The 14,235-nt window shown below is 44.6% G+C and overlaps 1 protein-coding gene across 3 annotated transcripts in view; it reads right to left on the bottom strand.

Moving 5' to 3' along the window:
• OSBPL2 (oxysterol binding protein like 2) overlaps nt 1-14,235 on the bottom strand; it is a 79,584-nt gene that overhangs the window by 27,349 nt on the left and 38,000 nt on the right. For all 3 annotated transcript variants that reach the window (XM_063146855.1, XM_063146864.1, XM_063146872.1), the window contains one exon: nt 793-928. In XM_063146855.1, the coding sequence (XP_063002925.1) occupies nt 793-928 (136 nt within the window). The remainder of the gene's footprint in view (nt 1-792; nt 929-14,235) is intronic.

Raw genomic sequence — 14,235 nt, 5'->3', positions numbered from 1 at the left:
TGGGCATTTCTTTACTATAGCAGACAAGTAGCTGCATAGCTTTGCAAGGACAGATGCAAATATGAGAGCCACCTATTGCAAACCTTCCAATAACTTCTCCAAGATTCTTCCAGCACCTTGTACTTACATCTGAACTTTGCAAAATTATGAGGTCGTGTTACTTTGATTATCACCTGGCCACTTACCTACTTTGATTATCACCTGGCCCCTCAAATTGTTAAAAACACCCAGAAGGAACTACATGGAAAGTGATTCTAAGATTGTGAATGTGGCTATTTATTGGATATTAAAGATACATTCCAAGTAATAAGACTTATTTCCAAGAAAAATATATGTATGGTTGCAGTGCTAGTACTAACAATGCAGAACGCAAGATGAAGTCTCGACAATGAAGTTAGGCTAGACAAGAACACTATTATTCCCCTTTTTGAACTGAAGCTAACAGCCAGCAATGTAAGCAAGGCCTCTCTGAGCCTGTTCATATGGCATGGCAGCCTTGAAACTCATGTGATTGTCTATAGCAAGTAATGATTGCCTCCACAAAACCAGGTGATGGTTCTCCAATTTATTTATTAAGTAAGATTAAGTATATAAGACTTTTTTTTTGCTGTTTAGCACTATAATTCCCCACCTCCATTTATCTTTAGGGCCCACTAAGAATTGTCATTTGGGGGGGGGGGAGAATTGCACAATCTACAGCTGCTGCTGGGTTGTCAGACTGTTCTTATCAGAAGTCCCCGCAAAAACATGATCTGGATATGAATTATTAACTCAGCCTGCTCTGGAGAATACCTGTGTTTCTTGATTCCATTCTCTTGTACCGGCCCATCTCCATTGTGTTTTCCAGTCCTATTGCTCTGGTCAGCATCCACATCATCTTTATGAATTGCTTCTGAAAATTCCCCAGAAGAATTGTCAGAATCGAAGCCTACATAAATAAAGTACACAGTTGATCTTAAGACACCAAGGGGACTCAGTTATTTTGGCAGACAATTAGTAACAGAACTAGAAAAGACAGTCTAAAGGCAGCATCAATTTGAAATAGGTAATAAGAAGTACATGCCTCTCTTCAAAAGGCCGACACATTGTTTTACTAGGAAATGTAACAGCACCCAGTTGATTTGTATTAGATAGCTTAATCACTAATGCAATTAGGCTGTCTGAAATGACTAACTGTTCATGTTACCCCAATATGAAGGAGCATCCTTTTAAAATACCTTGAGTTTTTGTGTGCCTATTACTTTCCCATCCATGTGACTGCTTATGCCAACCATCTACAATGGCATGTGGAAGAGCTTAGCTATTCAAGACATATGAAAACAGTACTGAAGCAAGAGAGTGCATGAGCAGTATCACACTTTTCTGTTATGGAGTTAATCCACTGATTTTCCCCCCATTGCCTAGCAGCTAAGGGCTAACTCAGTTGTCATGTTTAGACACTTCCTTCTCCCAAAGGGACCATCACCGTAACAGGAGTAATGCAATGTATGAGGGTGGAGAGTTCACGAATCTTAGCTGTAGCAACTTACATTATCTCAAAGGAATATCTTGAGTTTTGGAGTCTGCATAGGTACTATGGCTGGGACAGGCACAAAAGCTTCCTGTTCATATTTTACAAGTACATTGTTGGTGTTATATAAATAATAAATAATAATAATAATTTTCCAGTTCTATCCACGAATGACTAAAGAAATGTAACCCAAACTAAGAGAAAGGATAAGAACAATAATCGGAATGGGAACTTTTTGATCACAGACAACACCTGCTTACTTGCTCTTGGACCATCTAGTACCTCCATTGTTTTAGAGTCCCTCTATAGTTCCTGCATTGAAAGATACCCACAACTCCATTTTCAAAACCCTTCCTGGAACACCCCAAGAAGAATGTCACAAGAGCTGCATGTTGAATGCATTACACAAAGTGAGGGCAGTCACTGCAAACTAGTTCCAGCCCACGCATAAGGTAATCACTAATACTCAAAACACAGGACAACACTTTCACAAAAGATGGGTGTGTATGAAATAATTCCTCCCTAATGCATTCAGAGTGAGCTACAAGTATGGATCCAAGAACTCAAAGTGAACAGTTGTTTTAAAATAGGATTGTAGCTAGAAAGATCAGACCATACTACAGAACAGGATAATCTACAAATGGTAATTTAAATATGCAAGTCTTTAAGAATAACCCTCCTTAGCTAATCTTTTAAACTCTACATGGATACTGGGGAACAGCGTAATTTCAAGAAAAATAAATGTTAGTTATTTATTAAATTTATATCCCATCTTTTCCCCTCTTGCAAGAAACCCAAGGTGGCTTACATGGTCCTCCTCCTCTCCAATTTATCCTCATAACCACTCTGTGAGGCAGGTGAGGCTGAGAGCTGGTGACTGGTCCAAAGTCCCCCATTGAGCTTCATGGATGTGTTAGGACTAGAACCCAGAACACTCAAGTCCCAGTCCAACACTCTAACCACTACACCACACTGGCTGTCATTCCAATGTGGAAATAATCACAGGTGGCCTTGGAAGAAAACAAAAACAAACCTGAATACACTTCATGCCGGCATATATATTATGGATAATTTGAAAGTTTTAAGAATACAATTGCCTGAAATCATATAAACCATATTACATTTCTTGGTATCGTTTCAGAATAAAAGCGTTCTCCCTACTAAGAGCTGGGAAAGCTGCTAATCTGGACAGAGGCTTAGAATGGGCTCTGGATGGGGGTCACACTCCTTCTTAAAGGACTCAGCACTGCCTATGGAGATACAGCTGACGAGCAGCCAGGAGTGCTTTTTACCAGCGTGGGTTGATTCAACCATCTGTCAGGGATGCTTTAGGGTGGATTCCTGCATTGAGCAGGGGATTGGACTCGATGGCCTTGTAGGCTCCAACTCTGCTATTCTATGATTCTATGAACAGCTGTGGCCCTATGTTGAAAAAGCTGACCAAGGTATGTCCAAGTTAGATTACTGTAACATTCACTACGCAGGATTGCCCTTGAAGATGGTTTAGAAACTGTAACTGGTTCAGAATATGACAGCTACAAGGTAGCAACTTGCGGGGAGCTATCTGCTCACATCTTATTATACTACCCTGAGATCCTAGTGATATAGGGCAGAATACAAATGTTTTAAATACAAAAATAAAAAATATATTCAGTAGTGTTTACAATGGATGCCTACTCATTTCTAGGCTCAATTCAGGGTGCTGCTTTGGGCTTTTAAAAGCCCAAAATAGTTTTATACCATGTTATCTGAAGAACCACCTACACCTATGTAAGTGTAGCATTAAGATCAGCATCAGAGGCCCTGCTCTCTGACCCACCAACAAGTACCATTAGGCTGGGATAGACCAGGGACAGGGATACTCAGTAGAGGCCCAACAACTTTGTAACTACTGCTGCATGGCCTCATCCCTGTTGGCTTTAAAAATAAAACCAACCTCTGAAGATACATATATTCCAGTCTGTGCTTGGCTGAATTGTGCTGCACTTGAAAAAAAATCTTTAGGTGCTGCTGTATTGTTTTGTTTGTAATTGTAATTGCATTTTGTGTGTGTATTTTGGAGTTTTGTAAAGCACCTTGTGAGGACAGTACACTCCAGAAGGTGGATTAAATTTTCTTAAATAAATAATATTATGGCACTCTAGAGGACCCAAAGCTATTCTGGGTACATCTTTACCCTCTTGAATTGTATCTGATGTTTTTAAAGAGTGCTTCGGCTATTGGGCGGAACAGAAATGTAATAAATAAATAAATAAACTCGCAATGCTCTGTGACTTCCAGCACTTTAAATTGACCAGGTTCGCAGGATCATGGAGGGGGAAATAAACCACAGTGGCTTATTCCCCCCTCCCCGCACATTTATTTATTACATTTCTATACCGCCCAGTAGCCGGAGCTCTCTGGGCGGTTCACAAAAATTAAAAACATGTGACTGTCATGGGTTCTGGGTGGCTCGTTACCAACGCCAACAAGCCACCCTGGCCGGGTTCACATGGCACAACAAGCTGTGATGCCAAGAGTAATTATGCAAATCCCTCTGGCACACAACTAGTATATGCAAAGGAGCGGGGGATAAGCCACCGTGGTTTAGTTCCCCCTGTGATAGTACAAACTGGCTCATTAGCTCTGAGTTAAATGTCTGAGAGGCTAGTATGTAGGATATAGTAGACTAGGAGAAGGCAACTTGTGTCCGTCCCAATGTTTTAGCCTACAGCTCCCATCATCCCTCATCAGTAACTATGCTGGCTAAGGCTGATGGGAGTTGTGTCCCTCCAGATGTTTTGGCCTACAAGTTGCCCACCTTTGTAATAACATTGCGTGTCCTATAGTTATGGTTCACAAAGGTGGAAAATATATCCACTGGGGTAACCGTCTCCTTCCCCATTGATTTTATATTTCAAGTTAGGTATTCTTTTCAACAAAGAATAATAAACATTTTAATAACACAAGGTATATCTATTAGACTGCAAGCCATTTGACATTGGTGGAGGGATAAAGTCACATAAACCCACAGAAAGAATTTGGCAAAACCTGTTAAGTGTCTTATGAAATCTGAACTGAATATGAAAAGATGCCTTGTAATTAATGATCTAAGGGCGCAATCCTATGAAGATAGTCAGCATCCTCTGAACTTGGAGGCTACCGAGCATCCAAAGCAGGACAGCCACAGCATAGAGATGATCGTCGCCTCCGTGCTCCAGCTGCCCTGCATTTTCACTAGATGGGCAATTTCGCTGGTCTAGCTGCTGCGCTTCCGAGCAAGAGGGAAAGAGACCGGGCCAAGCTTAGGAAGCTGCATAATGCAACTTCCTCAGTCTCCTCCCCTTCCTGGCACTGCCCCCTTTCCCCCATCTTGGCACTCCATTCCCGAGTGCAGAGATGTAGCTAGAACTCTGCTGGCTACTGGGGCCGGGGGGGAGTGCAGTTTCTAGGCTCCGAGGTCAGAGCTCTCTTTCTGACCTTGGATCTCAGAAAATGCAGGTTGCTTACCTGTAACTGTAGTTCTTCGAGTGGTCATCTATGCATTCACACATATGGGCTTTGCGCCTGTGCAGAGACCAGACCGGAACCTACTATAGCTGAGTGGAACGTTTTTGGCGGGAACCCCTCCCCCACGCTACCGCGCATGTCCATGGGGTTCCCGCCCTTACCTCAGTTTACAGGAGTCCGACATTGTGCCCCCATAAACATGAGTATAAATAATAAAGTACATTCCACAATATAACTGTGTCATTTATAAGTCTCACACCACCAAGAGGGGATGGTGGGTGGGTTGTGTGAATGCATAGATGACCACTCGAAGAACTACAGTTACAGGTAAGCAACCTGCATTTCTTCTTCGTGGTCTCTATGCATCACACATATGGGCGAGTAGCAAGCTGACATACCTTTGGAGGTGGGTTGGTACATCATCTGAAAATCTCCGAGAGCACTGTCCTCCCAAACGAGCAGTCCTGCCTTGCACGGGTGTCCAAACTGTAGTGCTTGACAAACGTGGATGGAGTGGACCACGTTGCGGCTCTACAGACTTCAGTCAGTGGAACACCTCTGGTGAAGGCCACCGAAGTTGAAACAGCTCTAGTGGAATGAGCTGTCACAGGTTTCACTAACTCTATTTTAGAAATAGAGTAGGCCAATTCAATTGTCTCCACTATCCAGCGTGACAACCGCTGGCAGGAGACAGGGAGTCCCTTAGAAGGCTCCCCATAACAAATAAACAATTGTTTTGTTCTTCTAAAAGTCTCTGTCCTGTCTTTGTAAAAAGCAAGAGCCCTTCTTACATCGAGAGTATGCAAGGAAGACTCAAGAGGTGTAGTTGGATTAGGGAAGAAAGCAGGCAAAGTAATATGCTGGGACAGATGAAAAGTTGACACTACCTTAGGTAGGAAGGCTGGGTCTGTGCGTAGCACAACCTTATCCTTATGGAAGATAGTGTATGGAACATCTATCCTAAGAGCTTTAAGCTCACTTGCACGTCTTGCCGATGTGATGGCTATTAAAAAGACAGTCTTTAAAGTAAGAAGCCTAAGGTCTGTCGAAGCCATGGGCTCGAAGGGTTTACGTGTCAGTGCTTGCAGCACAACTGACAGGCTCCATGGCGGCACGATACTTTTCACAGATGGTATCGTGTTCTTCAGACCTTTTAAAAATTTCTTGGTTGTTGGATGGGTGAAAGGTGTAAAACCATCTATACCTCGATGGAATGACGTAATCGCAGCTAGGTGAACTCTGATGGATGTGAGCTTAAGTCCTTGCTGGAAAAGCGTCAATAAATAATTGAGGATAAGGGCTAAGTGGCAAGATTCTGGTATTTGACTACCATCTTTTGATGCAAAGTTCTGAAATCTCTGCCACTTTGCTGCATAAGATCTTCTTGTGGAAGGCTTTAGTGCTGCCAATATAATGTGGTCCACAGTCAAAACTCTGGTTCCAGAGGAGGAGTGGTTGTTATCCTCCATGCAGTCATCTTGAGGGTCGACAGATCTGAGTGTCGAACCCTGCCCTGGTGTCGAGACAGGAGCTTCGGTATCGACGGGAGCCTGATGTAATCCCCTCTCGATAACCGAAGGGCGTGAGAGAACCACGTCTGTCGAGGCCACCACGGTGTGATCAGGATGCAATTGGAGTTGTCCATCTGGATCTTGGCTATCACTCTTGTCAAAAGTGGAAAGGGAGGAAACATGTACAAACCTCTCCAAATCCTGGTGAAAGCGTCTCCTAGAGAGCGCTTTCCTTTTCCTGCCCTGCTGCAAAACTTGGTACAGACTGCGTTGTCCTCGGTAGCGAAGACATCGACAGCAGGGCGGCCCCAGTACCGAAAAAGACTTTCTCGGACTTCGACATCGAGCTCCCACTCGTGGTCGACATGGAAGGACCTGCTGAGAGAGTCCGCAATGATGTTCTCCTTGCCGGCTACATGGATTGCAGTCAGGTAAGTCCTTCTCTTTATGCACCAGTTCCATATCCTGAGTGCAGAACGGTTCAGGGGGTGTGATCTTGTTCCACCCTGCCTGTTGATGTATGCCACTACGGTAGTATTGTCCGTCGCGATCAAGACATTCTGGACCTCGATCAACTGTGCAAATGCTTTTATTGCATTTTCTACTGCCAGGAGTTCGAGGTGATTGATGTGCTGTTCTCTCTGTGATCGAGGCCAACGACCTTGAGCGGTAAGGGAGTTGCAATGAGCTCCCCATCCTTCTAAGGATGCATCCGTTGTGATCGTTACCGAAGGTGCCTGTTGTTGGAATGGAACGCCTTCGAGAAGAGTCGACATCAAGAACCACCATTTCAGAGACGGCGTCACTTGCTTCGGTATCGAAAGGTAAGTTCGTCGAGCATTGTGCCTGAGATCAAAAGTCCTCAAAAACCAGGCCTGCAATACCCTCATTCTGAGTCTTGCAAATCTGATGACTGCCGTAGTAGCTGCCATCAGACCTAACAGTCTCTGAACTGTCCATGCCGAAACCTTTCGGCGGCTCTCGGCATCGATGGCTAACTGCTGTAAGGTGTTCACCCTGGTTGACGGTAAGTATGCCCTCCCGTCTCGAGAGGATAGGGTTACCCCTATGAAGTCCAATCTCTGCTGCGGAGTCAAAATGGACTTTTCGTGGTTGACCCACAGCCCCAACGAGTCCAACAGGTTGAGGGTGGTTAGTATATCCGACTGGAGCGCCTCGCTGCTGTCCGCTACGAGGAGCCAATCGTCCAGGTATGGATAAACGTAAATGCCTTTCTGCCTTAGGTGGGCGCATACCACCGCCATGACCTTCGTGAAGACTCTCGGTGCCGTGGCCAACCCGAACGGAAGAACGGTGAACTGGTACTGGGATGTACCGATCGAAAACCGAAGGTAAGCTTGATGCGACTTCCTGATGGAGATATGGAAGTACGCATCCTTCAGATCCACTACTGCGAACCAAACTCCTTTCTGTAGAAGTTGCAGAATTGAAGTAACCGTTGTCATACAGAACTTCCTCGGGGTGATGAACTTGTTCAATTGTCTTAAGTCCATGATCGGTCGAAGACCTCCATCTTTCTTCGGGACCGTGAAGTAACGGGAGAAAAATCCCTGGTTGATTTCCTCTGCGGGTACGGGAGAAATGGCTCCCTTCGACAGCAAGGTCTGTACCTCGAGCAGCAGAGGAGGGGATGGAGTCGTTACTTTCATGCCGGAAAAAGGAGGAAGGGCATCGAGCTCGATGGCATAGCCCGAATTGATGATAGTGAGCACCCAGGAGTCTGTTGTTATTGACTCCCATTGATGGTAATGGGGTGCTAGGCGGTTCGCAAAAGGGAGTGGATCTGGGGCCGAAGAGTCAAACACGCTGCTTCTTAGAGAAGTCGGGTTGCCTCTTGTCTTGCTGGTATCTGCCCTGGTAAGGCCTCTTCCTCTGCAGCTGTTGTTGTTGCTGCCGAGGTTGAGGCTGGTATTGGGGCCGATGCTGTTGCTGTTGCATCGGAGGTCTCCATTTTCTCGAACGGTATTGAGGCTGAGAGGGAAGAGTAAACCCCATCTTCTTGGCTGTTGTTCTAGCCTTGTAGATGGAGTCCAGCGTCTCATCAGTCTTACTGTTAAATAGACCTTCCCCATCAAATGGCATATTTTCTATCCTGGACTTAGTCTCGTTAGTTAAATTTGAAGATCTGAGCCAGGCGTGTCTTCTTAACGATATGGCGCCCATCATTGATTTTGAATGACAGTCCACCTGGTGTCGAGCAGTGGACAATTGTTGTCGAGCGATGCCAGTAGCTTCATTCTGAAGAACTCTTGCTACCTCTCTTTTATCCTCTGGGAGGTGATCACACAAGTTACCTATCTTCTCCCAAAGGAAAAGTTGATAACGGGCCATAGTCGCCTCATATGCTGATGCTCTGATACCTAAGGAGGATGAAGAGTAGACTCTTCTACCAGTAATGTCCAGCTTTCTGCCTTCTCTGTCAACCGAAGCAGAATGTGCCTTCTGGGACTGGCCCTGTGCTGACTCAACTACTATTGAGTTCGGCTTAGGGTGCTGAACTAAAAATTGTGCACTGTCCTCTTGGACTTTATACAGGGTTTCCAGGCGTTTTGATGTTGCCTGCATCGACGTCGGCGTCTTCCAAGTTAATTGCGCTGCCTGCTTTAGCGCATGCGGGAGAGGGATAGCTATCCTCTGGTTCGTGGTAGTCTGGAACACATCGTAGATACGATCTACCACAGCCTCATTAGTTTCCTGGGTCTCTATCCCCAATGCTCTGGACATTCGCAGGATATGGTCTGAGGGGGAGGAAGGGTCTCTATCTTGGACCTCATCCTCCGGTGACGGAAATGAAGGAGCGGCCGACACACCCGATTCCGAGTCCGAAGGATAATGTTCCTCGGGTGACGATACGGTGACTAAATGTAAATCATCCGTCGATACCGCAGGAATCGCCACAGTCGACGCTGACGGTTGTCGACGAGGCGTCGATACCGTTGATCTTTGAGGCGCTGGTGATGGAGGCAAAGGGAAGCGGCACACCCTAGTTGTAGGCGGGGGAAGAGCATAGTAATCCTCCCGCGGATACTGCTGTTCCTGAAAGTACCTTTGGGGGTGGTATCCCTCCCATTGGTATTCGTCATCCCTCGCCTGAGGTTCAGAGTAGCGAGAGGCTGCCTCCCAATCACGGCGTGGTGTTAGCCTTGGAGATGGCAACAATGGAAGTTCTCGCGGTCGAGGGGGCTGGTGAGAAGACGCTGCCGACATCAAATCCCTCAGTTCGCCCTCTGAAAGGCTAGGCGGACGAGTCGGTACCGCTGGTAACGAATGTGGCCTCGATACCGAGGGTGGTCTCGACATCGAAGCGGCAGATACCGAGGGCGGTTTCGATACCGAGGCAGTGGGAGCAGCGGGTGGAGTGGATTGACTCCTGACCGGCTCTACTGGGCGAGGCGACGCTAAGGAGGTTCTCTCCGCATCCCTCTTTCTCTTCTTTTTCTTCTTCTTCTCAGTCTCAGAAGAAGGAATCGGAGTTCTGGCTTTTTTAGAGTCCTTTTTAGCCTTTGAACTCAAGAAAGACCGACCAGGCGTGAGGGGTATCTCAGCCCTATGAGCTCTGGTCTGCACTTCAGTGCTTTGGTCTGATGATTTGACCGGTGCGGTCTTAGTAAGTGCCGTTTTGTGAGTTACGGACTTATGAGCCGCAGTCTTCTCCATTGCCGAGGCCTCAGCGGCCTTAAGAGCCTTTTCCCAAAGAACCGAACGGAGTCGGTCTGCTCGATGTTTTCTCGTCTGCTTTGTAAAGGCCATACAATGGTGGCAAGTCTCGACAACGTGTCCTTCACCTAAGCACAATATGCAAAGGGAGTGTCCGTCCGATGGAGGGAGCTTAGCCCCGCACTTTACGCACTTTCTAAACGGTGCTTTTAGTGCCATACAGGCCCCAAGCAACAAAGTCGCTGAGGAAAAATCTAAACTAACAAAAACTTTTTTTTTTTATAGGATAGACAAGGGAGAAAAGAACGCCGAAGCGAGAAAAGACGAGAAAGAAGAGAAAGAATTAGAGTAAAGAAGATATTTTAAGACACAAACGCTAAGAGGTTGGTTCTATGGTCTATGCACAATGGCGGACGACGAAGAACTGAGGTAAGGGCGGGAACCCCATGGACATGCGCGGTAGTGTGGGGGAGGGGTTCCCGCCAAAAACATTCCACTCAGCTATAGTAGGTTCCGGTGTGGTCTCTGCGCAGGCGCAAAGCCCATATGTGTGATGCATAGAGACCACGAAGAAGAACTGAACAATCCTCTGTCCGACTAGGCACTATCTAGGGGGCATAGGATTGGTCTCCCAAATTTTCTTGTTTATTAATATATATTTTCCTTTTCAATCCATCAATTCCAGATGTAATTGGAATTTTAATCCAGTCCAGTTCATAATCTGACTGAACACAGAAGTAACACACACTTTCCCTGTATTTTCTTCCTGTTCTGTGGGACTAACGCAGGACCTGTGGGCCATTCTATCCATTACACAACAGAAAACTTAATCAAACTCACTGAAACAAAAGCTGCAGCCAATTGTGACTCCCCAATGTGTGTGCCTATATAATATGCATGATAACCAACATTATCTGTCACATCTATGCCTTATTTTCAGAAGTACATAATTACATATAACATGTAAAGCTTCCCAAATATTAAGAAAGATTACCATAAATTTGATTGAAAGAAAAAAATAGTTGCTGTCCCCCAACTGTCAACAGCTAAAAGCTTGGAAATTGTATATTAACTGTTCCATCAGAAAACAACACAGCCTTACAGAAATGCTATACTGATAATATAGACATATAAATATGAATGTTAAGGTTCACTGTATAGACCATTACCTAAGCACTGAAAATGTAGCATTATCTTTTGTTAATGAACTATTATAACAAGTGAATTTGGGTTAAAACCAAAAGCCATGTATTGCAAAGGAGAGTGCAAACATATGGTAAAAGTTATTACAAATAACACAGCTTGTTTTTCTTCACATCCCTGTGCTACCATTACAGAGAGAGAAAGTGAGACAGACAGTGGCCTGTTGTATTATGTGAACTTGGTTCACATAATACAACAGGCCACTGTGGCTTGCTTTAGGGTTGAGGGCTGCCTAACCCTTAAACAAACCCTGCAGCCTGGGTTCACATGACATGCAAGCCACTGCAAGCTGGGCACCCATGGACTCCATGCCAAAATGGTGTCCACAGGTGCCCAGCACAACCCATACTGGGTTGTTGTGTCATGCAAATCAGATTTTAGGTTGTGAATATACAAAACAAGAAGCTGTAATAATAGGAAAACTCATACAAAAGCCAACAGTGATTGTTGTTATGCTAAAAGTCGACAGGGACTCCCATTTGCCTCACAATTATTTTCTAGGGCAAAAAACACAATTTTGTAAAATCTACTTTTTTTCATGGTAGGAAGGGATAAGGTGTCTAAGAAGAAAAACACAAGTGAGTTGTTATGGATTCTCTCAAGCAGCCTTGCCCCTCCTGACAGAAAAATCTACCAGGACTGGGCTTACAAAATGGATATCGGAAGAGTTCAATGCCTCTTTAAGGGATGAGGTAGTTCCAGCAGTCCTGAAGGGGGCAATAGTAAAATCACTGTTGAAGCAGCCAAGTCTAGATTTCTTGGCAATGGAGAATTATCACCCAATTCCAAATCTACCATTTCTGAGGAAGGTCCTGGAGTGGGTTATATTATAACAGCTTCATGCAGTTTGTGATGGCACTAATTATTTAGATCCTGGCTTCAGGACGGAAACTGCCTTGATCACCCTGGTGGATGGCTTATGTGGGGGAATGGATAGTGGGAGGGTGACCCTATTGGTTTTCCTGGACCTCGCAGTTGGTTTTTGATACCACTGTCCATTGTATTCTGCTGAACAATCTCTCTGGGATGGGATTTGGGGGCATGGTGTTGCAATGGCTCCAGTGATTCCCGAGATGGATGGTCTCAGAGAGTGATGCTACAGACTTGTTCTATTTCTTGGCCATTGACATTTGGGCTGTCTCAAGGTTCTCTCTTGTCGCCAATGCTTTTCAATGTCGACATGAAACTGCTGGCAAAAGCCATGTGGAGATTTGGACTGAAGCATCATCATTATGCAGATGACATGCAACTTTACCTCTTTTCTCCATCATGTAATTCCAGGGAGGCAGATTAATCTCTGGATGGGTGTCTAGGGATATTACTGAAATGAATGAGGGCTAACAAACTGAAATTTAATTCAAATAAGATGGAAGTATGGTGGGCTGGAAAATCTGCTTATCTAGATAGAGGTTTAGATCTGACTCTGGATGGGATTTACACTCCCCCTGAAGGACCAGGTATGCAGACTGGGAGTGCTCCTGGACTCAGCGCTCTTTAAGGAGGCGCAGGTGGCATCAGCTGCCAGGAATGCTTTTTACCAGCTTAGGCTGGTTCAGCAGCTGCGGCCCTATATAGAGAAAGCTGACCTAGCTGCAATGACACAAGATTTGGCTTTTTAAAAACCCTGAAGAGTCATTTATTCATGTCTGCATTTGATGGTTAAAAAAATCATGCTGCTACTGCTCTATATGTATATGTATTTAATATTTATTTACTTATGGCATTTTTATACCATCCAATAGTCAAAGCTCTTGTATGTTCCTATTTTTGTAGTATTGTAAGTTTCCTTGTGAAGGCAGTGCACCTTGAATGGCAGATTAAACATCTCTTAAATAAATAATAAATATTACTGTGATGAAATGGTCCAGGTCCTTATTGCTGTTAGCAACATAACTGTGTCCTGACCCTAAATTAGGAGCAGCCTAATAAAATGTTCAGCATCTACTAGACTAGAGATCGAAAGGCCAAAAGAACCTGTAAATGAAGTGGCTAGTAGCCAAATTTTCTAAGCCAGTTAAGCAGGATCAGGTGGGAAGGAAAGAGGGGAGCCTGTCGGTAATAAACAAAGTAATGGGTAATTCGTCTATGATTAATAGGTAATGAATTATAGTATGATGCTTCCAACATACAAGATGTTACGGGGAGGAAAACAACAGCTGGTTGATATTAATAATCTATTTCTATAAAAAGTACTTTGCATTCTCTAAAAGCAGAAGAAAAAAGCAACACATCCAAACGCAGTATCTGGTTAACTTTGGCCTAATTTTCACTTTGCCTATTGTACTTTGGTATGCCTACCTAACAGCGGCATCATTTAAAAGGAAAGGAGGCACCTGCTCATACACTACACTGTATTTTGGACTGATCAGAAGTTCCACGCACTGATTCTACACACTAAGTGACTGGTGTCATAAAATAAGTGGTTTTCAAGCGTTTTTCCTTAAGAGCATCCTTTTCATGCAGAGCTGTTTGCCAAGAACTCTGAGCACCACAGAGGAGTATGGGGCATGTTTAAGTGTGCATTGTGAGTTCACAACAAGTACTGTTCTGAGGCCATTGGATCTCACTGCTATCCCCATGTGAGCTAAGTGTGCATCGTACAATATATCCAGCACTCCTCTGAGTCTTAACATTGTGGGGGGAGATTGCTGTCTTTTAGGAAAGCTTATTCATGATTACTGACCTTTTCACTGAAGGACCTGAATAAACTTCTGAGGAAATCCAGAGTTCCTGGAACTCAGTTTGAATTTAAAAAAAGCTAAGTACAAGATGGCATGTGCCAGTCTTATAGAGTACAGTAACACATAAATGCTTAGTACCGATTTTAACATTACCTACACCAAT

This window comes from Elgaria multicarinata, chromosome 1, assembly GCF_023053635.1.
Source record: "Elgaria multicarinata webbii isolate HBS135686 ecotype San Diego chromosome 1, rElgMul1.1.pri, whole genome shotgun sequence".
In the NCBI taxonomy this organism is placed as follows: domain Eukaryota; kingdom Metazoa; phylum Chordata; class Lepidosauria; order Squamata; family Anguidae; genus Elgaria; species Elgaria multicarinata.
The sequence above is the reverse complement of the archived record's forward strand: the minus strand, read 5'-3'. Positions and strand labels throughout refer to the sequence as shown.